We start from the raw sequence: 26,727 nt of genomic DNA on the forward strand, positions 1-26,727 counted from the left end.
GCTCTGTAATTCTTCTCTTGATGCTACACTTGGATAATTAGATATCTTCCTTCTGGAGAGTCTTCTTCACTTGTTGGATGCTGTGATCTAAGAAATGATCCTAGAATCAGACCTCTCTGTTGCCTCCTGTGTACATACACATTAGCACTGGGTCATTTGTTGAATTCATTCAGTCCCATAGCCACAGGTGTCCAGCACCTGGCCATGCAGGCTGCCTTTACAAACATTTGTGAAAGAATTAACTGTTTAAAGAGCTCACTAAATTCAAACATGGTGCTGTACCACCATTGAAATAAATCAGTTCATGAAATTTCTTCCCTTCTTTTCTTCCAGGATCAACTGTGAGTGGGAATATTGCAAAGTAGAAGCATTTAGGAGCCACAGCAGCTCAGCCAGACCACATAAAGTTAGAGAACAGAGGCACCAACACTCTGCGGACTCAATCGCTGCAGAGTTCCAGAGCGTATTCTGCAGAGCAAAGAATACGCTTTTCTGTCTGGAGATCTGGGAGGATAGCCTGGGATTGGTGAATGCCAGGTGAACGTTGCCTGACTGCACTGTGCCAGCTGTATCATTTGGCTGAAGAGGGGCGGTTTTTCCTAGTATAGTCTGGAAATTTTTTGTTCAATTCAATGCTTCCAACTTTGTGGAACAGTTTGGGGAAGACCCTTTTCTATTTCAGCATCACTCCTTAAACCATTAAGGCTGGTTAGAGTTTGCTGTGGAAGAACTCGACTGGACCATGAAGAGCTCTGACCCCTGGCCTATTAAACACCTTTGGGTTGAATAAGAGACAGCGTGTCAGGCCGTCCCTCTTACATCAATGTCTGACCTTACCTGAATGAATGGGCAAAAATTCCCACAGGCACTCTTAAATCCTGCAGAAAACCTTCCCTGAATAGTGGAAGCTGTTATACCTGCTACTGCATATGAATACCTATAGATTTAGACAGGATGTCATAAAAGCTCCTGCAGGTGTAATGTGTAGGTGGCCCAATACTTCTGTCTACATGGTATATGTTTAAATATTTCATACCGTAGATGACGTCCTGCTGCTTGATGAGGTCTTTGTGAAGCGTCTGCAGGAAGCCGGGCTCCACAGCCAGGCTCCAGCTGTCGGCCTGAACACTGCTGCCCTCCTTCTGCAGCTCTTCCAGCAGGGGGCTCCACTCAGCTGTACATAGAAAGAAGGAATCCTATCAGACTCCTGCGCCACCTGCTGCTTGGAGGAGTATATCATAAAAATGCATCATTAAGATCTGATATTGATCGATCAAAGTGATTGACAGACCGTCGTCAGTGAGCGACTCCATAGACAAAGTTCTGCTCCTGAAGTTTAGAGACTCTGTGGACTGAGACAGGATCCTCCTGAGACCTGCAGAGTCCTCTGTAAAACTGAGAGGCACACAGGTGAGACAGGTGAGAGGGAGAGACACAGACAGGTGAGACAGTTTGCTGTAAAATGATGGACAGGCAAAGCGAGCAAATAGTAGGTTGCTGAACTGATTGACTGAAGGTGATTCTGTGAACTTCTTGTGTCCACCCCTTTGTAAATTATAATCCAGCCATATAACCTAAGGCTGGATTTTAAATTAATAACTTAAACAGGTACACATCCACTGAAGCTAACACAATAAAAAGGAGAGCTGACAGAGGTGAGACTGAGAGGCCAGGAGACGACGTCTGGCTTTAAAACCATCTTCGGTGCGGTGCTCTCGTTGTTTTTAATGGAGACTTTAATCCAGCATCTGGATTCTTTTCTTTGACATTTTCCTTTTTCAGTTTTGCATAAATATTCTCACTCTGCACCTGCGTGCTAACCCTCCCCGCAGTGGCTTTCTGCCACAACAAGATGGTGCTGCAACAAAAAAAAAAAGATGCTGGACGTAGGAGGAGAGCGGATCTGTCTGTTTCTCCTCTGTTACCAGCAGGTTACCTGGAGGTTCATTATTTCAGCTCAGTTTTTAATATTCTTACAAACACACGGTGGTCACTTTATTAGGAACACTTGTAGCCTGGTTTAACATCATCTTAGTCTGCACACTTACTGTTCAGTGTTCCTACTCAACCACAATAACTGACAGCCAATCAGCTCCCTGCTCAAACCAAAATCATTATCATTAATGAAAACGAACGAAATAACGAAAACTGAAATTGAAACATTTTTGTTAACTGAAATAATTAAAAATGATAATGGAAATAAGGAAATGATAACTAACTGAAACTGTATTGTATGTTTACAAAACTACCTAAAACGAACTGAAATTATAGCTAAAATTTTCTTTGTTTTTCATCAGTTTATCTAAAAGCCTTGTGGATTGATATGAAATCACTTTTTCTGCTCTAGCAGTTTTAGCACCATCCGGCACCTCGCTGTGTGTGTGTGTGTGTGTGTGTGTGTGTGTGTCTGCTCACCACGCCATGTGTGGAACACTTGTCAAGGGGTAAAACCACCAACCTCAAAGTCCACCTGAGGAGGGCGCACAAGGTGGCTGTGAAAACCCCTCTGAACCTACGCAGTAACCTACGACCTAGCCTGACCTGCACCTGTGAGAAATGTAGCTACACGTCGGGTCCACACAGCCCGGAACGATTGTGATCGGCCTGTTCAGCACTGTTGGGTCCTCTTGTGGATTTCTGGGTATTTTTCAACACAGTTTTTGAATTTCAGTGACAATCAGGAATAATAATTAAAAAAAAAAAAAAAAGCATAAGGACTAACAAATGTCAGCAAATTCCTGGAGGGAGACTGCTGAAACATGAGGGAATGAAGAAAGTGAAAAAAACAAACTGAGCACAAAGAGCAAGAACCAAGGATGGGAAAATTCCCAGCATTTTCTGTTTCTGTCAGCCAGCACCACAGATAAAACACCGCAAAGTCATTAACACGCATAATGTGTGTGACCCCACAAAGACCCAGCGCAGAACTCTAATAAGTGAGTAGCTAAACAAGCTAGCGTCTCTGAGCAGATCTGACAGAGAACCAGCATCGCGGCCATGCAGAAAGGTCACGACCATAATGGACCATTTTCACCAAAAAAATAACTGCTGGCTAGTTAATACCTTACAGTTAATATCTTACACCTGACAAAGTATAAAAAAACTAAAACTATTGAAAAATAACTAAACCAAAACTAAGCCTTAAACAAAAAAATAAAAATTAATAAAAAGGAGCAAAACCACTCTAAGAACAAATTAAAACTAACTAAATTAGAGAAAAAAAAGTTAAAATTAAATAAAGCTAAATTATGATGTAAAATCCAAAACTATTATAACCTTGGGTCAAACTCACCCTGCAATGTTATTGGTGGAGACACTCTTGGCGAGAGAGAGGCCGGATCGAACCCGTCTGGAGCCCAGCAGGGACTGACGGAGACTGTCGGAGGGATAGATGGCGGAGCTCGGACGCTCCTTGATTATCGGAGCTGAAGCAGAGAAAAAAAGTCATCACTATGACAAAACCACAGGAGAAGAAGAAGCTGAAAGATTCATGTTATAGATGCAGGCAGTAGAACAGACAGATGGACTCACTCTTGGTTCTCATGGCGACATTCTGCAGAGCTGAACTGTTTCTTGCCAGTGCCAGCTTCTGTTGCTGTTAGCAGACAGACAGGTGATGTCTCAGTCAAATCAGAGAAAAAACAGGACAGCAACCCTAACTCGCTGTGCCACAATTTGGTAAGGCAGTGGTCTCCAGCCACTGTTTTCCCTAGTGTGACTGTAGCTTACAGATACTGAGACAGGTATGTGCAGAGAGAAAGATAAGAAGAGAGAGAGACTGGCCTTACCTTCTGCTTCATTTTGGCACAGCTCGCCAGACTGTCTCTGCAGCGGTTGTGGATGGTGACATTACAGGCTGTATAGAGGTACAGAAAAAAAGATACATTTCATACACTTTACATAAATAAACCATTACTTAAAAAACCATCACTGATCCAGCTGTCTTAGTTATTTTAGGCCAATCTCCAACCTTTATTACAGAGATTAGCGCATACTATAGGTATTAAAGGTACTGAACTGCAGTGGTTTGAATCATATTTATCTAATAGACTGCAATTTGCTCATGTAAATGTCTTCTTCACACACTAAGTTCCACAGGGTTCTGTGCTAGGACCAATTCTTTTTACATTATACATGCTTCCCTTAGGCAGTATTATTAGAAAGCATTGCATGACTTTTCATTGTTACGCAGATGATACTCAGCTTTATCTGTCCGTGAAGCCAGATGACACACATCAATTAGTTAAACTGCAGGAATGTCTTAAAGACATAAAGGACTGGATGACCTCTAATTTCCTGCTTCTAAATTCAGATCAAACTGAAATTCTTGTACTCGGCCCCACAAATCTTAGAAACATGGTGTCTAACCAGATACTTTGGATGGCATTACTTTGGTCTCCAGTAACACTGTGAGAAACACTGTGGGTCATTTTTTGACCAGGATATGTCCTTCAATGCATATATTAAACAAATATGTAGGACCGCTTTTTTCTAAAATTAGAAACATCCTTTCTCAGAGTGATGCTGAAAAGCTAATTCATGCATTTATTACTTCTAGGCTGAACTATTGTAATTCATTCAGGCTGTCCTAAAAGCTCCCTGAAAAGCCTTCAGCTGATCCAACAGGAAAAGCAGTCTATAAGGAAACACAGACACCAAACACACACACTGTTCTAAAATGACCTCGCTTTTTCCAAAGATCAGGTCAGGTCAAGGTCAGGTCAAGTTTATTTATAAAGCACATTTAAAACAACGACGTTGACCAAAGTGCTGTACAAGATCTGTAACCCCAAGGACTATACTAAATAAAAATAAAAATATATAAATAAATAAATAAAATAATAAAATAAAAATAAATAAATAAAACATTAAGAACAATAAATAACATAAGAAAATTAAAAATTAAAACGTTTAAAACAAGTACCATAAAATACCATAAAACAATCATCTAAAAGGAGGTAGCACTGCAGCCAAATGCCAAGGAAAAGAAATGTGTTTTTAATAGAGATTTAAATGTGTGTATCGTCTGAGCTGTGCGGATATGGAGAGGTAGATCGTTCCATAGCTTTGGTGCTGCTGCTGCAAAAGCTCGATCACCTCTCTGTTTTAGTCTGGTTTTAGGCCTCTGTAAGAGCAGCTGGTTCGATGACCTCAGAGCTCTTACAGGGGTGTGACAGTGAAGCAGCTCAGACAGATACAAAGGTGCCAGTCCGTTTAAGGCTTTAAAAGTAAGCAATAAAATCTTAAAATCGATTCTAAAACGGACAGGGAGCCAGTGAAGGGATGACAGGACTGGGGTAATGTGTTCATGCTTTTTTAAACCGGTTAAAAGACGAGCTGCCGCATTCTGGACTACCTGCAGGCGGCGCACAGATGATTGATCTATGCCAAAGTACAGAGAATTACAGTAGTCCAGGCGGGAAGTAATAAAAGCATGAATAACTTTTTCCAGGTCCTGCTGCGGGAGATAAGGTTTTACCTTGGCAATAACTCTGAGTTGGTAAAAACTGATTTTGGTAACAGCACTTACTTGCTTCTCCATTTTAAAACTACTATCTAAAATGACACCCAGATTTTTCACAGCATCACGACAGTGAGGAGCCAAATGACTCGGAGTGCCAGAGGAGTAGCTTGAGGGGTCAAATTTACCAAAGCATATGACCTCGGTTTTGCTTTCATTAAGTTTTAGGAAATTGTTTCTCATCCAGGACTTGATGTCACTTAGACAGTTCAGCAGGGGTTCCCATGGATCTCTGCTGTTCAGTTTGATGGGCATATACACCTGGATGTCGTCAGCAAAACAGTGGAAACAAATATTATGTTTCCTAAAAATCGACCCTAGAGGCAACATATACAATGAGAAAAGAATTGGGCCCAGAATGGACCCCTGAGGCACTCCACAAGAAAGCTTTGCTGTGGTAGAAAAACAGTCTCCTAGATGGACAGAGAAACTTCTATCAGTAAGATAAGATCTGAACCAAGTCAGAACCGTGCCTTTAATGCCAATTTCATGTTCTAGGCGGGATAGAAGGATCTCGTGGTCCACAGTGTCAAAGGCAGCTGACAGATCTAGAAGTACTAAAACTGCAGGACTACCAGAGTCCACAGTTAAAAGCAGATCGTTAAAAACTCTTAAAAGAGCCGTCTCTGTGCTGTGACACATTCTAAAACCTGACTGAAACTTTTCCCACATTCCATGTCCACTTAAAAATGCTTGAAGTTGCTTAAAAACAACTTTTTCAAGAACCTTGGATAAAAATGGTAATTTAGAAATTGGTCTGTAATTTGAAAGAACATCAGGGTCAAGGTTCTTCTTCTTGATTAGAGGCTGTACAACTGCATGTTTAAAGGCAGCTGGAACACAACCAGATGCAAGCGCACTGTTAATCAGAGCGAGGATAGTTGGTCCCACTGAATCAAAAGCCTCTTTAAAAAGGCGAGACGGAACACAGTCTGTGGGAGAGTTTACAGGTCTCATATTTTGAATCACCTCCTTTAGTGTGGAGAGTGTGACAGGCTCAAACTGCTCAAAGACAGCTCTGCTGGGAGGAGGTGCAGATGAGTCTGTTTCAGCCTGAGGTGATGAAGGCCTGAGATGTCGTCAAATAAACCAAGACACACACACACACACGCACACACAATTAAAAATACAGTGTTTGTGTTTTGGGTGTGTAAATTTATTTTTATAAATTTTATTCAGTCTTATTTTGAGTTGGTCCACATGAAACTCCAGTTTCTACCTCCAGGGGGCAGCAATGACACACACACACACACACACACACACACACACACACACACACACAGAATATGTCCCCTCAACCCACTTCACAGGATGCATCTGCAGCAGCCAATCAAAATGCAGGACAACAAGCCCCCACCACCACCACCACCATCATGTTTTTTGGGGGGCAGGGGTCTCCTTCACCCCTCCTTCTGAGGTCTATATGCGGTCACATGATGGTTTGTTGTATTCAGAGAGATTTAATTGTAATTGATTTCAGCTGAGTGTGTGTGTGTGTGTGTGTGTGTGTGTGTGTGTGTGTGTGTGTGTGTGTGTGTGTGTGTGTGTGTGTGTGTGTGTGTGTGTTAATCTGGAAGTACATCTGTTCATTGTGAGGGAGATTAACACACCGTCTGTCACACACGCAGACCAAACAAAGGCACCACACACACAGTGTGTGCCGTGGTTAGCACTGCTGCAAGAAGCAAGAAGGTCCTGGGTTCAAATCCTCCATCTGGCCTTTCTGTGTGGAGTTGGCATGTTCTCCCCGTGTCTGCGTCGGGTCTCCGGGTTCTCCCACAGTCCAAAGACATGCAGTCAGTGGGGGTTAGGTTACCTGCTGATTCTAAAGTGTGAATATGAATGGTTGTCTGTCTCTGTGTTAGTCCTGCGACAGACTGGTGACCTGTCCAGGTGTAGTCTGCCTCTTGCCCTATGTCAGCTGGGATAGGCTCCACCCCCACGACCCTGAATACATTTACTGTAGAATCACAGTTTACATCACTCTGATCTATATAACACACTGATCAGCATCAGTCACACTGATGGATCAACGTGTCTCAGCTGGATCTTGGAGATGAGCTGAAATGACATTCAAGCTCAAACTGAACTAAACGGATTTAAAGAGACTTTTTGAAACAGCGACAGATCGTCTGATTGTAATCTGATTACATCTAAAATCTAGCTGGCCAGCATACAGATGGCTCTATAGAAGCTGAAACATTTGTAACATACTGCTTTTTCTAATAAAACATTAAAGGCCTGGAAAGCAGCCTGCGTTTTTTTCTCAGCTATTTTTCTGAGCTATCATCTATGACTGAACGCTGATATTACATCAGATTATAAATCCTCACACTGGGATGAATGTTTTTTGTAAAAATAATCTCTTCAAGCATTTCTATCCAGTAATGGCAGAAATAATGAAATTCTCTATTTAAAAAAATAACCCAAAAATGACTGAATCATTGGTGAAAAATGAAATTCTCATAAACTGCTGCACAGACAGTTTCTATTGGATCAAACTGACCTGGAGTCTGCTGCTATCTGAGTCTCTCATATCAGCATCCATCAGTAAACTGTGTCTGACTGTTTCTCCTGTCCTGGCAGCTCACAGCTGAAGCATTCGATCTAACATCAGATGGAGTTTAAGTCACATGGTACACAGGTAAATAGAAGGTTTGAGTCCGTTTGTAAAACACATTTAAATGCAACAGACGTTGCGCAGAGTGCTGCACAAATGACCCACCCAGCAGGAAAACCACCAAGAAACAGCAACAGAAACAATTTAGAGACTAATACAAATATTCTCTACAAAAAAAAAAAATCAGTCTTTGTACATAGCAGCTGTGTAAATAAAATTTACTCTCTCCATGCTTTCTGTGCAGTTGTGCTTACCTGGGCAGCTGAGCGCCTCCTTGGCCGTGATGCTCCTGTTGCAGGAGGAGCAGAGGGTGGTGGAGGACACTGTCAGGGAGGTGAACAGGTGGCCGTTACTGGAGCGCGCCTCCCTCTCTCTCGCCTCCTTGTCCCTCTCCTTCAGACGCTCCTTCTCCTTGTTCTGAGACACACAGAAGGGACAGATCACTTTAACCTCTTCAAACCTGACCTTTGAGTGACCTCTGACCTTTATTACCCTGATGAAAAGCTGCCTGCAGCCCTGGAGCTTCTCCTTTATCTAAACTTTGTCCTGCAGGTGGAAACAAAGCCTGTGTCACAGAGCACAGAGGAGACTGTGTGGAGGTCTTCAGGTGTTCAGATGTCCCCCTCACGTGCTTTCTTTTTCACATTGAGCTGCAGATTCACAATTGACCCGTGACCTTACAGTTTGGCTCTGACTGGTTCATGAAGATAATCCGAGTTTGAAGAACACCATCACGGACCTGAGACAATCTGTTGCTTCCAGGGTCCTTTTCCAGGAAGGAGGTTTAGCTACAACTCCGAGTTTGTTAACCCTGGGTAACTCAAGTTACCTGTTACCATGGTAACAGACTCTGTGAACCTAACCTAACCTAAGCAGATTTTATCCAACAAACTCTGAGTGTCACTCTGACTCCTCCCCTACTGCTGCACCTGAACCACCTGTACTATCCAGTTCGGGCTCCAGTCATTTCCCAGCTCATCCAGTCCGGATCCGTTCATCATGGATTCATTTTCCTGACACGATCGACATTCTTTAATTAAAGTGTCTCATCCTCCCAAACTGTACTGAAATATTTAAAACCTATAAAGCTGAGACATTCATTATAATGTGCTTGCCTTTATTGGTAAAACTTTACATTCATCACAGACCTGGATGCCTTGAATGTTTTCAGCTAAATATGAAACTGTGACTGACCTCTGACCTTTAACAGTAACTCAGTGAAACATCTCTGCTGTGGCTGTCAGAGAGCTATCATCTTTTTTATGTATTATTAATCCTCTATTTATACAGGAAAATCTCTTGAGACTTTTTGTCTCATTTACAAGAAAGACCTGATACATACATCAACAAAAAACAACAACAAAAAAGACACACAAAAAAAACACAAAATAAATGACATAAAAACAGTAATATACAATCTACTTAGCACTTCTAAAAATCCATAACACACAATTATCAACAAAATGGTTTTTACTGATAACAAACACAAGTGCCGACAGACATATTTTCAAATCCCTTTATTAAAATTTTGATCTCTCCAAGTGTAACCAGATTGGAGAGCTTCAGGTCCTGCTGAAGCATGTTCCAGGTGGAGGGGGTGGAGAACCTCAGTGCACACTGGTGGAACACTGAATGTAATAAAGTCCTGAGAGCGAAGACTGTGGTATTGTTTTTTACGTGAAATGTAACATGACAAATATGAGGGAACCAGCTGGAGGATGGATTTGTAAATGAAGGCATACCAGTGTAACAGTCTACGAGTATGTAGAGAGGGCCATTTAACTAAAGAATATAGGGTGCAATGGTGAGTAAGGGCTTTGCTACCTGTGATAAATCTAAGCGCTCCATGATAGACAGCGTCCAACAGACATGAAGAGCTAGCTGAGTCCTTCATATACACAATATCCCCATAGTCTAGAGTACTCATAAAAGTGACAGAGACAAGTTGTTTTCTGACATTTTTTGAGAAACAAATCTTGTTTTGAAAAAAGAAACCTAGTTTTAACTTAAGTTTTTTAAGCAGATTTTCAATTTGGGGCTTAAAAAGTTAAATTTTCATCTATAGTGATGCCAAGATATTTATAAGACGATACAAAATCAATGAGCACACCCTGTGTGGTGGTGATAGCAGGGAGATATGCGGGCACCTTTCCCTTATTGGAAAATAACATGCCCTTTGTCTTACTTGCATTCAGTAACAATTTAAGTTGCAAGAGTTGAGACTGAAAGCTGTCAAAAGAGGACTGTAAGTGCTCAAAAACAAGGGCAACTGATTTTGCACAACAATAAATTACTGAATCATCAGCATAAAAATGCACAGTTTCACTTGTAAGACCATGACCCAAATTGTTAATATAAATGGTAAACAGTGTAGGTCCTAATATTGACCCTTGTGGAACCCCCCCAGAAATGTCCATATAACTTGATGTTTGACAACCATATTGTACACACTGTTTACAGCCAGTCAGATAATTTAGAAACCAACCCATGTTCAGTAAATCCTTTGTCCAAAAGCCTTTGACACAAAATCTTGTGATCAACCGTGTCAAAGGCTTTGGACAGATCTATAACAGATCTATCAGTGAAGCTGATCTTAGATCAGATTAGAAACACTTTAATTGGAAACTAGTAGATTTTCTGTAAATCTCATTACTCGGATTTATCCAGTAATGGCAGAAATAATGAAATTCTCCATTAATAAATGAATAAAGTGACGTTGTTATTCCATCAATAGATTCCATTTTTTTAACTGCATAATTAAACAATTAAATGGCCATAAACTGAACTGTCATAAAAAACAGTTTTTTATTAAGTAACAAACTGACCTGAGGTCAGCTCCCCCCGGGGTCTGCTGCTGTCTCAGTCTCTAACACACAGGTCGGTCAGTAAACTCAGTCTGAGCTGTTTCTCCACATTTTTATCTTCACTTTCTGTCTCCCGCAGCTTATCTGTCAGGCTGCAGCTGAATAATTAGATTTTTTAAATCAAATGTAAAATTAGGATTCGGCTTCTTCTGATGGAGATTCAAGTTGTGTAAATGATGACAGCAGACATTATAAAAGAAATGATATATTTTATAACAAACTTTCATTCTGTCTATGATGATGTCAGAGTGGGTCAGGCTGATTAAAGTGACTCCACACTGAGACGTGCGATCCTCCATCCATCGGATTAAAATGGAGGCTCCAGTCTTTATTTACCCATTGCCATGGTGACTCCTAGTATCAGAGCTCCATTGATGATGGCTTTCTTTCCTTATGCATGCACGCACTAACTCAGTGTGAACATACTCAGAGTTGACTGAACTAACTCTGATCAGCTGTTCTGTAACGGAAAACTCAGAGTTAATTTTAAACTCAGAATTTGTTGAACCTGCCTCCTGGAATAGGGACCATCTGTTTGTGGAAGTCTCTCAGTTTACTGCAGACCTTCACACAGCAGCATGAGCTCCTCCAGAGACCAGTTCTAATACTTCTGAATAATTATTCCTGACACGCAGACAGGATGGAGCAGAGCTCACAGCAAGTGATGTTCTTCACACAATCACACTTTATAATCTGCAGTTCAATAAGTGCCTGCTCTGTTTGCTGATGTGTTCCCATGACAGCATACAGGAAGTGGCTTTTCTGATGATCAAAGTAACCTATGTGGTAACAAACCTCTGACCTCATGTGTCAGCTCTCCACAGCCTGCATAACATTTTGAGCACAGTCTCCTTATTTTAGCCTTTTAACCTCCACCTGGTCACATGGCCCATCCAGGGTTAGTGGTAAGCTTCAGGGCCATGTTCCAGGAAGCAGTTTGTTAACCCTGAGATGAGGGAAACTCTGGTTTTCTGCTCCAGAAAGACAATTAACGTAATCTCCAGGTCGGCGCTGTCACTTGGTGTTGGCTCTCACTGCGGTATTGTATCACTTCCTGTTCCTGTTTCGGAGCACAGTGTTTTGCTGTCTGTTAGCTGTTATATCTGTATAACTCGATTTATCTGGATAATAACATATTTTAGTGTAATCTTCACCTACTTTAAATAGCATACTCTTTGCTGAATCACCTGTATTCACATTACTCACTTTATTTGTTTTTAGAAATTCGCTAGCTTAGCTCAGCTAGTAGCTTAGCCCTTAGCCGACTCACTACCAGCATGGCTTCTTCTCCTGTCTCTCCTGCACTTTCCTGCTCTGGGTGTCACATGTTTAGTTACTCCTCGGCCTCCTTTAGCAGTAACGGTACTTGTAATAAATGTAGTCTGTTTGTAGCTCTGGAGGCCAGGCTTTCTGAACTGGAGACTCGGCTCCGCACCCTGGAAAATCCTACATCTAGCCAGGCCCCTGTAGCGGGTGCGGACCATGGTAGCTTAGCCGCCGTTAGCTCCCCCCCAGCAGATCCCGAGCAGCAGGGAAAACAGGCCAGCTGGGTGACGGTGAGGAGGAAGCGTAGTCCTAAGCAGAAGCCCCGGGTACACCACCAACCTGTTCACGTCTCTAACCGTTTTTCTCCACTCGGCGACACACCCGCCGAGGAACAAACTCTGGTTATTGGCGACTCTGTTTTGAGAAACGTGAAGCTAGAGACACCGGCGACCATAGTCAAATGTCTTCCAGGGGCCAGAGCAGGCGACATTCATGGAAATTTGAAACTGCTGGCTAAGGCTAATCGTAGATTTGGTAAGATCGTTATTCACGTCGGCAGTAATGACACCCGGTTACGCCAATCGGAGGTCACTAAAATTAATATTGACTCGGTGTGTAACTTTGCAAAAACGATGTCGGACTCTGTAGTTTTCTCTGGGCCCCTCCCCAATCAGACCAGGAGCGACATGTTTAGCCGCATGTTCTCCTTGAATCGCTGGCTGTCTGAGTGGTGTCCAAAAAATGACGTGGGCTTCATAGATAATTGGCAAAGTTTCTGGGGAAAACCTGGTCTTGTTAGGAGAGACGGCATCCATCCCACTTTGGATGGAGCAGCTCTCATTTCTAGAAATCTGGCCAAATTTATTAACCCTCCTAAAAACTGACTACCCAGGGTTGAGACCAGGAAGCAGAGTTGCAGTCTTACACGCCTCTCTGCAGCTTCTCTCCTCCTGCCATCCCCCCAAAACCCCATCCCCATAGAGTCGGTGCCTGCTCCCAGACCACCAAAAACCAAAGCTAAAATCAGCAAAAAGCTATTTAAGCATAAAAATTCAAAAACAATAAATAATACAGCTTCATCAACTGCACCAAAAAATAAAACAATTAAATGTGGATTGTTAAACATTAGGTCTCTCTCTTCCAAGTCCCTATTAGTAAATGATTTAATAATTGATCAACGTATTGATTTATTCTGCCTTACAGAAACCTGGTTACAGCAGGATGAATATGTTAGTTTAAATGAATCAACACCCCCGAGTCACAGTAACTGTCAGAATGCTCGAAGCACAGGTCGAGGAGGAGGAGTAGCTGCAATCTTCAATTCCAGCTTATTAATTAATCAAAGACCCAGACAAAGTTTTCATTCTTTTGAAAGCCTAAATCTTAGTCTTGTCCATCCTAATTGGGAAAATCAAAAACCTGTTTTATTTGTTATTATCTATCGTCCACCTGGTCCTTACTCAGAGTTTCTGTCTGATTTCTCAGACTTTTTATCTGATTTAGTGCTCAGTTCAGATAAAATAATTATAGTGGGTGATTTTAACATCCATGTAGATGCTGAGAATGACAGCCTCAACACTGCATTTAATCTATTGTTAGATTCAATTGGCTTCTCTCAAAATGTAAAGGAGCCAACCCACCACTTTAATCATACTCTGGATCTTGTCCTAACATATGGCATAGAAACTGAAGACTTAACAGTATTCCCTGAAAGCCCCCTCCTGTCTGATCATTTCTTAGTAACATTTACATTTACTTTAATGGATTACACAGCAGTGGGGAATAAGTTTTATTACATTAGAAGTCTTTCTGAAAGTGCTGTAACTAAGTTTAAGGATCTAATTCCTTCATTGTTATGCTCTTCAGTGCCAACACAGTGCAGAGCAGCTACCTAAACTCTGCTCCCAGTGAGGTCGATTATCTCGTCAATAGTTTTACATCCTCACTGCGTATAACTTTGGATACTGTGGCTCCTCTGAAAAGGAAAGCTTCAAATCAGAAGTGCCTGACTCCGTGGTATAATTCACAAACGCACAGCTTAAAGCAGATAACCTGAAAGCTGGAGAGGGAATGGCGTCTCACTAAATTAGAAGATGCTCATTTAGCCTGGAAAAAGAGTTTGTTGCTCTATAAAAAGCCCTCCGTAAAGCTAGGACATCTTACTACTCATCATTAATTGAAGAAAATAAGAACAACCCCAGGTTTGTTTTCAGCACTGTAGCCAGGCTGACAAAGAGTCAGAGCTCTGTAGAGCCGAGTATTCCTTTCACTTTAACTAGTAGTGACTTCATGGATTTCTTTACAAATAAAATTTTAGACATTAGAGAAAAAATTATTCATAACCATCTCAAAGATTATTCTTCATGTTCGGCTGCTTTCAGCACTGCTGGTATTTGTTTAGACTCTTTTGCTCCAGTTGATCTTTCAGAGTTAACTTCAATAGTTACTTCCTCCAAACCAGCAACATGTTTATTAGATCCCATTCCTACTAGACTGTTCAAAGAAGTCTTTCCAATTATTGATGCTTCAATCTTAAAAATGATCAATCAGTCTTTATTAGTTGGCTATGTACCACAGACCTTCAAGGTGGCTGTAATTAAACCTCTGCTTAAAAAGCCATCACTTGACCCAGCTGTCTTAGCTAATTATAGGCCAATCTCCAACCTTCCTTTTCTCTCAAAGATTCTTGAAAGAGTAGTTGTAAAACAGCTAACTGATCATCTGCAGAGGAACGGTTTATTTGAAGAGTTTCAGTCAGGTTTCAGAATTCATCACAGTACAGAAACAGCATTAGTGAAGGTTACAAATGATCTTCTTAGAGCCTCTGACAGTGGACTCATCTCTGTTCTTGTCCTGTTGGACCTCAGTGCAGCTTTTGATACTGTTGACCATAACATTTTATTACAGAGATTAGAGCTTGCTATAGGTATTAAAGGTACTGCACTGCAGTGGTTTGAATCATATTTATCTCATAGACTCCAATTTGTTCATGTAAATGGGGAGTCTTCTTCACACACTAAGGTTAATTATGGAGTTCCACAGGGTTCTGTGCTAGGACCAATTTTATTTACATTATACATGCTTCCCTTAGGCAGTATTATTAGAAAGTACTGCATCAATTTTCATTGTTATGCAGATGATACTCAGCTTTACCTATCAATGAAGCCAGATGACACACATCAATTAGTTAAACTGCAGGAATGTCTTAAAGATATTAAGGCCTGGATGACCTCTAATTTCCTGCTTCTAAATTCAGATCAAACTGAAATTCTTGTTCTCGGCCCCACAAATCTTAGAAACATGGTGTCTAACCAGATACTTACTCTGGATGGCATTACTTTGGCCTCCAGTAACACTGTGAGAAATCTTGGAGTCATTTTTGACCAGGATATGTCCTTCAATGCACATATTAAACAAATATGTAGGACCGCTTTTTTGCATTTGTGCAATATTTCTAAAATTAGAAACATCCTTTCTCAGAGTGATGCTGAAAAGCTCATTCATGCATTTATTACTTCTAGGCTGGATTATTGTAATTCATTATTATCAGGCTGTCCTAAAAGCTCCCTGAAAAGCCTTCAGCTGATCCAAAATGCTGCAGCTAGAGTACTGACAGGGACTAGAAAGAGAGAGCATATTTCTCCCATATTGGCTTCTCTTCATTGGCTCCCTGTTAAATCTAGAATAGAATTTAAAATTCTTCTCACATACAAGGTCTTGAATAATCAGGCACCATCTTATCTCAAAGACCTCATAGTACCATATCACCCCAATAGAGCACTTCGCTCTCAGACTGCTGGCTTACTTGTGGTTCCTAGGATACTTAAGAGTAGAATGGGAGGCAGAGCCTTCAGCTTTCAGGCGCCTCTTCTGTGGAACCAGCTTCCAGCTTGGATTCGGGAGAGAGACACCCTCTCTATTTTTAAGATTAGGCTTAAAACTTTCCTTTATGATAAAGCTTATAGTTAGGGTTGGATCAGGTGACCCTGAACCATCCCTTAGTTATGCTGCTATAGGCCTAGTCTGCTGGGGGGTTCACATAATGCACTGTTTCTCATTCACCTTATTTACTTTGTTTATACTCCACTCTGCATTTAATCATTAATTGATATTAATCTCTGGCTCTCTTCCACAGCATGTCTTTCTCTCCCCTCAGCCCAACCGGTCGCGGCAGATGACTGCCCCTCCCTGAGCCTGGTTCTGCTGGAGGTTTCTTCCTGTTAAAGGGAGTTTTTCCTTTCCACTGTCGCCAAGTGCTGCTCATAGGGGGTCGTTTTGATTGTTGGGTTTTCTCTGTATTATTGTAGGGTCTTTACCCACAATACAAAGCGCCTTGAGGCGACAGTTTGTTGTGATTTGGCGCTATATAAATAAAATTGAATTGAATTGAATTGAACCTAACCTGCGCACTGGCTCCTGACTCCTCCCCTCCTGCTGCACCTGAACCACCTGTCTGGCACTCCCATTCATTTCCTCATCCATAAAGTTGTGGTCAAAGTGCACAGGGGAGCAAATTAATTTGCAGAAGTTTACGTTTTTACAAGCACAGAAGTCCCAGTTAGATGTTAGTTTAACATGAGGGCTTTTACATTATGTAAAATCTATAGTTGCCATCTCTGGAGCTTGAAAAAGGCGACTGGACTTCTTTTTGTTTCTTGAAGACGTTTCACCTCTCATCCGAAAGGCTTCTTCAGTTCTCAACCAAAAGGTGGAGAGACCCAGGTATTTAAACCCCTGTGGGCGTAGTCCCCTGGAGGTGGTTATGACCCTCTATTGATCATGTGCGTGAACACGTGCCCAGGTGTGAAGGGGGCGTGGGTCATATTTAATCAGTGGTTTCAGTTGAAACCAATTTAGGACTCCGCTCCATTGTTTCCTGTGGCCTATTGAGGTCACTGGAACAAAGGTGTGAATGGGGGTTGAGACGTCTGGGAAGGGAGCTCAGGACAGCACTGTAAGCGGGGGAAAGTTGGTGACGTAATCCACCTCCTCTGTTCAATGATGGTTGTTCACAGTGGACATAGATGGCTTCTTTCACTCCTCTTTCAAACCATCTGTTTTCCCTGTCCAAAATGTGAACATTGGCATCCTCAAAGGAGTGCCCTTTTTCCTTCAGATGCAGATGTACTGCTGAATCTTGTCCTGTCGAGGTGGCTCTTCTATGTTGTGCCATTCGTTTGTGAAGAGGCTGTTTGGTTTCACCAATGTAGAGGTCCGAGCACTCTTCACTGCACTGAACAGCATACACTACATCGCTGATCTTGTGTTTGGCGGGTTTGTCCTTGGGATGAACCAGTTTTTGTCTTAGGGTGTGACTTGGTTTGAAGTATACTGAGATGTCATGCTTGGAGAAAATTCTTCTGAGTTTCTCTGACAAGCCTGACACATATGGGATGACAATGTTGTTCCTCTTGTCCTTCCTATTCTCTGTAGTTTGTGTTTGGCCTTCATTCCTGTGCATCTTAGCTGATTTGATGAAGGCCCAGTTGGGGTAACCGTATGTTTTGAGGGCTTTCTTAATGTGTGTGTGTTCCTTACACAACGTCTCAACCCCCATTCACACCTTTGTTCCAGTGACCTCAATAGGCCACAGGAAACAATGGAGCGGAGTCCTAAATTGGTTTCAACTGAAACCACTGATTAAATATGACCCACGCCCCCTTCACACCTGGGCACATGTGTTCAAGCACATGATCAATAGAGGGTCATAACCACCTCCAGGGGACTACGCCCACAGGGGTTTAAATACCTGGGTCTCTCCACCATTTGGTTGAGAACTGAAGAAGCCTTTCGGATGAGAGGTGAAACGTCTTCAAGAAACAAAAAGAAGTCCAGTCGCCTTTTTCAAGCTCCAGAGACTACTATGACCTGGATGACTGAGAATCTACACAGACATATAGTTGCCATCTTTCTAACTCTGTGACTCTGTGGGCAGTGATGGAGCAGTCAGACTGTTAGCATCACTGTTTAACTCACACTGATCTGTGTGACGCTATTCTGAACACTTCATGTTTAAACTTGTTCACAGTCTTCAGTTCAGTGTTTGAATACTGTCACGGTCAGCATTCATATCCCTTGATCCTCTATATTAAAATGGAGGCTCTGATCTTTATTTACCCGTTGCCGTGGTGAATCCAGGTATCAGGACTTCATTGATGATGGCTTTCATTATGTCCTCCCTCAAGCACTTACCATACTCAGAGTTTGTTGAACATACTTCCTGAAACAGGGTCCAGGTCTTCCCTTTTTGTTTTTGGTGTTTGGAACAACCAGAGAAGCTTTTAACAGAAAACCTGTTGCAGTAAAAATGAGTCTCACACGTCACCAGTTCAGCTGATGTGTCCGTCTTTGGACTAGAGGAGGAAACAGGAGCACCTAGAGACAACCCACACAGGGAGCACCGGCCAGTCGGTGGATTCAAACCCAGGGTCTTCTTGTGTGAGGTGACAGCACTAACCCCTACACCCCAGCGCTGGCCCAAAGTTTCTCTAAGAATCCATCTGATCAGCAACAGGAAGAAGTATAAACACTTTAGATGTTCTTAAAAACCTGCAGATCTTTGTGCTATCTGCACTCTGAGGGATCTTTGGGAATGGTGACGCTATTTTCGAGACATCTGATTGGTCAGTATGCATTGATTTCCTGTATCAGTTACCATGGCAATATAATGACCCACCATTGTAATACTGAAAACACAGGTTTAACCCTGAAGTTACTCTGGAAACTACAAACCCTCAGGAGATTCAATCCCAGCAGCTTCCTGCTGTGAGACCTCATAGGGTCCCAAAAGCACAAGAGTAGGGTGTTTCTTTACTGATTCACTTCAGCAACACTCAAATGACCACAGGTGTGTCCAGTGAATCAGAGGCAGGTTTGCTGGATGAATGTGGATCAGACTGCATCAGCACAGAGACAATTTCAGGTTTTCAGTTTCACTCTTTTATAACACAACAAAGAAGTGAGCAGAGGAGGAGGGGGTAGTCTAATACCTGGAGACCTGCTTTGTGCTGCTCGGACAGAAGATGGGAGGGGGCATCTCAGAGGAGATGAGAACAAAGGAGGAGGAGTCAGTCTGTTCACTGCACCTCATCAGATCACCTAAGGGCAGCTGCATGGAGCCAATGTCTGGATTCTAATCAGCTGTTAGAGCCTTGTTTGCACTGATTGATTCCCCGACGATGCAGCATGTCACTGATGTCGTCAAACAAAGCCGTAGATTAGGGATGTCACAAAGTAAAGCTGCACAGTAACAGCAGCGCGCACTGTGAAGCCCACATTCATCCAGGTGATGCAGAAAACATCTGTTTCACACTGATCTTACTGCAGGTAACAGGAAGCACTGAAGCTCCTTTCTTTATTTAGAAGATTAAACAGCTCTGATTGGCTGCAGAGGCTTCAGGAAGTTACAACCCCCAAGTATAAACAGACTGTTCAACCATCCAATCAGAGCACAGGAATAAACATCAGCCTCTTCAGTCCACGGATGGCAACATTCTCAAATAAAAATAACTGAAATGAGTCAGTAAAAGTACCTGGGCGCCCACCGTGCATGCAAACACAGACACAGGAACTCACACTGTGACTCAGTTCAAGAGTTTGGCCTGAGTGATTAATCAGCGATCAATACATGCAAGAAGGAAGCGTGAGGTATTAAATCAGTCAGATCAGTCAAAAACATTTCATGAAGAATTTCACAGAAAAGTTTCAAAAACATCTTCATTAAACATCTAAAGCCACCAATTCAGACTTGATGAATCAATCAATCGATGGAGGCAGAGTGGGCATAGTTTAAACTCAAAACAAAACAAACTGTAGACTCATCAGAAACTTTGAACATGTTTCATGTTCCCTACAAGCTGAACTTCTGCTTTCTGTCCTGGGAGGGGCAGGAAGGGGAAGTGTGTGCAAAAGTTTCTGTGTGCCTGTGAGGACCGTGGGGGGTGGGGTGGGAGGATGATGTCATCACAAAGACAGAAGTGTAGACCGATGTGAAATCCACCAAACAACCAAACACTCTTCTCACAGCTGCAGCTGAAGCTCAGTCAGCCCACTAATTATAGATTATTGGATAAATGATGAATGCAGACTAAAACTGAAACTGGGTGGGACACAAGCACCTCAAATTAAAAGCATGATCAGGTGTCACTAATAAATGACTTATTGATCCTGATAGATAAACTGTTGCTATAGGAGGGGTGTCACACAAAAGAATCCACTACCATTTAAAAAAACAGTAACAGCAGCTCCACTTACAACCAAAAGGTACAGAGGCAGAACTGACTCCGCCCACAGCCTAACCCAATCCTGGCCCTGGCCCTGCCCCCGCCTCTACCCCAGCTCACCATTATTTAACATGAACAAAGATGGCGAGCATACACTGGCAGGGACTGGCTGTTGGTTAGGAAGAGGTGAGCGAAAGGTGGGCATTATGGGTTGTCTGAGAGAAGTGAGTAATACTTACAAGAGGAACCCTACATGGGGAGTTTTTCCTTCTCACTGTCGCCAAGTGCTCATAGGGGGTCATTTTGACTGTTGGGTTTTCTCTGTATTATTGTAGGGTCTTACAATATGAAGCACCTTGAGGCTATATAAATAAAACTGAATTGAACTGAAACTGAATTGAATCAGAAATCTGGTCGATTATAAGCTGGTCATTGATCAGATTTCTGAGCAGCTGATAACTGATTAGAAATCTGATCAGTTATCAGCTGTTCTGAAACCTGCAAATCTCATTTTAACTTTAAAACTTTAAAACATGTTGAACACTGTCTCAAAGTTTTTCTCCAAGAAATTTCGGCTCATAAATCCATTTGAAGAACAGCTTAAAAACTCAAAATGTTGCTCAAGGCCATAAAGAGTTAAATGTAGCATGAAAGTGTACAGTACTGTGCAAAACTCTTGAGCCACCTCTCATCTCTTTATATTTTGCAGGATAATGAGAAATAGGTGCAGCAATTAAGCGAAATGCACAAACAGAGTTCAGAGGATTAACGAACAAGAAACATACCTCTGAAAAAGGTCAGGTAGAAGAACGGGACTGAAAATGAATGAAAAAGCAGCCAATGTCCAAAGAACTTTGAAGACCTTCAGAAAGCTGGAGAACTGCTGCTCAAGAGCATTTTAAACATTTTAAGAATGTCTGGCTGCCAGGAAGCAAAACATAAAGAAATGAAGAGTGACTCAAGACATTCGCACAGTATTATACGTCAAGATGCCCCCCGCGTGCACACGCCTCCTGTCTGTCGCAAACAATAACACTACAAATTAATCACAGATTTAATTGATGATGATGATGATGGTGTGATGATGATTACAGAAACAGGGTTTGTTCTTCCTGTTTGGATCTTTCTGTCTGTGATTGGTGTTTTTGCTCTCTGAGCTCATTTCTGAAAATAACAACATATGCTTATGTTTCTACTTCCTGTTTCTGACTCTGAACTTCTGGTCAGAGAAAAATTAAACTGAAGGAGAGAAATCATGTGATTAGCAGCCAGCCAATCACAGACCCCTGTTTTACACTGTCTGTAAAGTTAAAGCAGATTTTAAAGAGTCAAATGATGAAATGAAAGTAAACAAACTGCAGCAGCTCTGATGTGAAAACTGTCTCAGTATTGATGAGAAAAGCACCACAGTTGCAGAGAAACTGGTGACAGTCACTGATCAGCTGATCAATAAATAAAGAGCTCAGTAAAGAAGACAACAAAGAGAGCTCTGTCTGCCGGGGGGGGGGGGGGGGTGTCATGTGACAGAGAGCAAGTGAGCTGAGCTTAGAGAGGAGAGAGAGGAAGAGACAGCAGACTCAATGAGGACAGAAAAGAAACAGGTAACTTTTCATTGGCATCATGTGACTGACCCATGTGGCCTCACTGTGTAGCAAACAGAAGTGAACCACGAAGCTGATAACATGCTGGTGTGAGGGAGTCTGTGCTGGGACTGATCCTCCTTACACCATACATGCTTCCCTTAGGTACTGTTACCTTAAGGTCATAATACCCAAGGGATATTAGGTAATATTATTATTATTATTAATATTATTATTATTATTTCATTGTTATGCAAATGATACTCAGCTTTATCTATCCATGAAGCCAGATGACACACATCACTTAATTAAACATCAGGAATGTCTTAAAGACATAAAGGTCTGGATGACCTCTGATTTCCTGCTTCTAAATTCAGATAAAACTGAAATTCCTGTACTCAGCCCCACAACCCAGAAACTTTCAATTTTATGTGTATAGCACTAAATCACAACAAACAGTCGCCTCAGAGCACTTTATATTGTAATATAAAGACCCTACAATAATACAGAGAAAACCCAACAGTCAAAATGACCCCCTATGAGCAACAGTGGGAAGGAAAAACTCAATTTTAACAGGAAGAACAGCCGGGGGTAGTGAGGGGAGGGTGACAGGAAATTAATAATAACTAATGATTAAATGCAGAGTAGGGTATAAACAGAGTGAAAAGAGGTACATCATGGGCACCCCACAGTAGCCTTGGCCTATTGCAGCAGCTAAGGGAGGGTTCAGGGTCACCTGATCCAGCCCTAACTATAAGCTTTATCAAAAAGGAAACATTTGTTTAGAAATGTGTCAAGGAGCCAATAAAGAGAAGCCAATATTGGAGAAATAAGCTCTATGTTTCTAGTCTCGCTGAGCACCGCCTCTCAGCCTACAGGTCAGCTGTTACTCACAGATTTCAGGTTAATAACAGAGCTGTTTGTAATAAAGCATGTGGGTAAACATCCATGTGAAGAGTCAGCATCTCCTCCTCTAAATTCCTTCTTTGTTGTTAAAACTCGACATGTCTTAAAGGCGGTCTGCAGATCTCTGCCTCATTCTGACCTGCAGCCAGCTGCAGTGTGTGTGTGTGAGTGAGCTAGTGGATTGAGTAACTATGTGTTGAACAGTGTGTGCTGGTGAGCTGTTGACTTTCTTTCTCATTAACTGTTCAAACTGTAGGTCTGAGTAAACTCGTTTTTAATAACCTGTTTGTGATGCGCTCAGCTACAGGTCAAATGTCCATTTTTAACCTGCAGGTAACCATGGAAACAAGACTCACGTTTCACTGAAGTGCACACCGGCTCTGCTTCCATCCCACAATGCACTGCAGCGTAGTCACATGGCCCCACAACTGACAGTGAGGTCAGTGCTGAGGATGGTTTATAGCTGTCCTCAAACTCGGGAAAGGAGCTTCACAGCTTCCTTTCATACCTCCTTCATGAGAGGACACACCACAGCATCTTTCAGGAGATAATGCCATCCCATAATTCACAGCAGTGCTCCAACAGATCATCATGGAAACAGTCTGTCACATTGCTTCATTAACATCTAAGTGAAGCTGTTTGTGGAGATGAAGGTTCTGTGTCACACTGAAGGTCGGCAGCACGGTTTGACCCCATCGCGACATTAACAAAAAGGTACAGAGAGATCATGTGATCACTACACGGACACTGTAACCTCGTATATCCACTTCTGCGAGGACAGCATTGTGCCATCACGCACCAGGGTGAGTTATAACAGTGACAAACCCTGGTTTACTCCCAAACTGAAGCAGCTGTGGATAGAGAAGAGGGAGGCTTTTAAAAGTGGGGACAAAGACTGCTACAAAGAGGCCAAGTACAGGTTTAGCAAGGAAGTGGCCACTGGTAGATCACATCACTCTGAGAATATACAGCAGCAGATCTCAGAGAACGACGCGGCCTCTGTATGGAAAGGTTTTAGGCAGATTACCAACTACAAGCCTAAAACCCCCCACTCCACAGACGACCTACAAACTGCAAATAGACTGAACGAGTTCTATTGTCGTTTTGATGGTCAGTTCAGCAGCCTTCACACCTCCACCAGTCCCAACTACAATACAGCCAACACAAATATTCACCCCCCAACCCCCCCCACTCCCCACACCTCAGAGAAGCCCACATCATCAAGGACTCCCACCCCAGAGTCCCCCTCCTCCCCCACCCCCACAGTCTTTTGTATTCAGGAGGACCAGGTGCTAAAGCAGTTCAGGAGTGTCAAAGCTCGCAAAGCTCCAGGTCCAGATGGTGTCTCACCTGCCACACTGAGACACTGTGCTAACGAGCTTGCCCCATTGTTCACAAACATCTTCAACTCCTCACTGGAGGCTTGCCACGTGCCTGTCTGCTTTAAAACCGCTACCATTGTTCCTGTCCCCAAGAAGCCAAGGATCACTGGACTAAATGACTACAGACCTGTGGCACTGACTTCTGTGGTCATGAAGTCATTTGAGCGTCTGGTGCTGTCCCACCTCAAGTCCCTCACAGCCCCCCTTCTGGACCCCCTGCAGTTTGCCTACAGAGCCAACAGGTCTGTGGACGACGCCATCAACCTGACTCTGCACTTCATCCTACAGCATCTGGACTCCCAGGGAACCTACGCCAGGATCCTGTTTGTGGACTTCAGCTCTGCCTTCAACACCATCATCCCTGATCTCCTCCAAGACAAGCTGTCCCAGATGAACGTGCCAGATCCCATCTGCAGGTGGATCATTGACTTCCTGATGAACAGGAAGCAGCACGTGAGGCTGGGGAAGAATGTCTCGGACTCCCGGACCATCAGCACCGGCACTCCTCAGGGCTGTGTCCTCTCCCCTCTGCTCTTCTCCCTGTATACCAACTGCTGCACCTCTGACCACCAGTCTGTCAAGCTTATTAAGTTTGCAGACGACATGACTCTCATCGGACTCATCTCAGACAGGGACGAGTCGGCCTACAGGATGGAGGTCAAACGTCTGGCGTCCTGGTGCAGCCACAATAACCTGGTACTGAACGCCCAGAAGACAGTGGAGATTATAGTGGACTTTAGGAAGCACACAGCCCCTCTACCCTCCATCATCCTGACTGACACCCCCATCACCACAGTGGACTCTTTTCGCTTCCTGGGAACTACCATCACCCAGGACCTCAAGTGGGAGCCCACCATCACCTCTGTCATCAAAAAGGCCCAGCAGAGGATGTACTTCCTGCGGCAGCTGAAGAAATTCAACTTGCCAGCAAGGACCATGGTGCAGTTCTATACTGCCATCATTGAGTCCATCCTCACCTCCTCCATCACTGTGTGGTACGCTGGAGCCACCACTAGGGACAAACAGAGACTACAGCGCGTTGTGCACTCTGCTGAGAAGGTGATTGGCTGTAACCTCCCATCTCTCCAGGACCTGTACACCTCCAGGACACTGGGGCGTGCAGGTCGGATCACAGCCGACCACTCTCACCCTGGGCACAGACTTTTTGACCCTCTCCCCTCAGGCAGGAGGCTACGGTTCATACGGACCAGAACCTCCCGCCATAAGAACAGTTTCTTCCCCTCTGCTGTTGGACTCATGAACAATTACCCTAAGACTGTTACCACCACCCTCCACAAACGCTGATGACCCTATGTCTATGCACCTGTCTGACTGCACTGATGTACATATTAGTGGAATATAGTCTACATTCTTTTATCTTTTAATTAGTCTCTGCACTGTATATTTTGTAATTTTGTAATATTGTGCTATAGTTATAGCTCTAATATCTCTGTATATTTGCAATTTGTATACTTGTATATTGTCTTATAGTTTTTATACTTATTTGTTTTTTTCTGTACGCACGAAGTACCGCAGCAATTTCCTAAGGCTGTGAACCTGTTCACCCATATGGCAATAAAACCTTCTGATTCTGATTCTGATTCTGATTCTGATTCTGATTCTGATGTGATTCGGCAGTAATCAGCCCAAGCACGCTGTTCTGCCTGTGACACACCTGTAATCAGCCGTGACTGAACGAAGCTTCCGCAGGTGCTGACAAAGTTGCTCGTATTCTGCTGGACATGTTCGCACACACAGTGATGTCAGTTACTTAGTAACAGTTACTCTAATCTGACTACTTTTTTAACGAGTAATCTAACACTTTACTATTTGCAGTCCAGTAATCAGATTAACGTTACTTATCCAAGTCACTGTGCATTACTATTTTTGTCATTTTCCTCAGTACAAAGATATATTTTTTGCTTTCTTCTTGCGTCCCGGAGAGTGACGTCGACAATTAAGTCCCGTTTTCATCATGAGGACAATAATAGCACAACGACACAAATGTAAACAACGGAGGGAGGAGAGAGATGCGCGTTTTCTAGCTGAAATACATGAGTTTGTGTCAGCTAAAGATGACAACATCAAGGTTAGAAGAAACATTTGCAGAGTGAGTCCCACAGGGTGGTGAAGCAGAGGGCTGTGGCTAATGCAGGAGGCCCCCCCAGTACCCAAACAACAAAAGCTGGACTTCGGTACAAAACCAATAAGTGTGTGTGTGTGTGTGTGTGTGTGTGTGTGTGTGTGTGTGTGTGTGTGTGTGTGTGTGTGTGTGTGTGTGTGTGAAGAAGTTGGTCAGACAGTATGTAGTAGAGGAAATGCTGCTCTTAAACACGGCTGGCTTGCCCTCGTTTCGTGGTTGTCAT

At 42.8% G+C, this 26,727-nt stretch overlaps 1 protein-coding gene across 1 annotated transcript in view; it reads right to left on the minus strand.

The window, feature by feature from the left end:
• LOC115794768 (rho guanine nucleotide exchange factor 2-like) overlaps positions 1–26,727 on the minus strand; it is a 40,922-nt gene that overhangs the window by 10,425 nt on the left and 3,770 nt on the right. The window contains exons 2-7 of the mRNA XM_030750416.1: positions 8,396–8,558; positions 3,789–3,856; positions 3,532–3,595; positions 3,293–3,425; positions 1,292–1,395; positions 1,037–1,174 (exon numbers count right to left, since the gene is read on the minus strand). Of these exons, the coding sequence (XP_030606276.1) occupies positions 1,037–1,174; positions 1,292–1,395; positions 3,293–3,425; positions 3,532–3,595; positions 3,789–3,856; positions 8,396–8,558 (670 nt within the window). The remainder of the gene's footprint in view (positions 1–1,036; positions 1,175–1,291; positions 1,396–3,292; positions 3,426–3,531; positions 3,596–3,788; positions 3,857–8,395; positions 8,559–26,727) is intronic.

The sequence above is a fragment of the Archocentrus centrarchus genome, chromosome 16 (genome assembly GCF_007364275.1).
Source record: "Archocentrus centrarchus isolate MPI-CPG fArcCen1 chromosome 16, fArcCen1, whole genome shotgun sequence".
Lineage (NCBI taxonomy): Eukaryota > Metazoa > Chordata > Actinopteri > Cichliformes > Cichlidae > Archocentrus > Archocentrus centrarchus.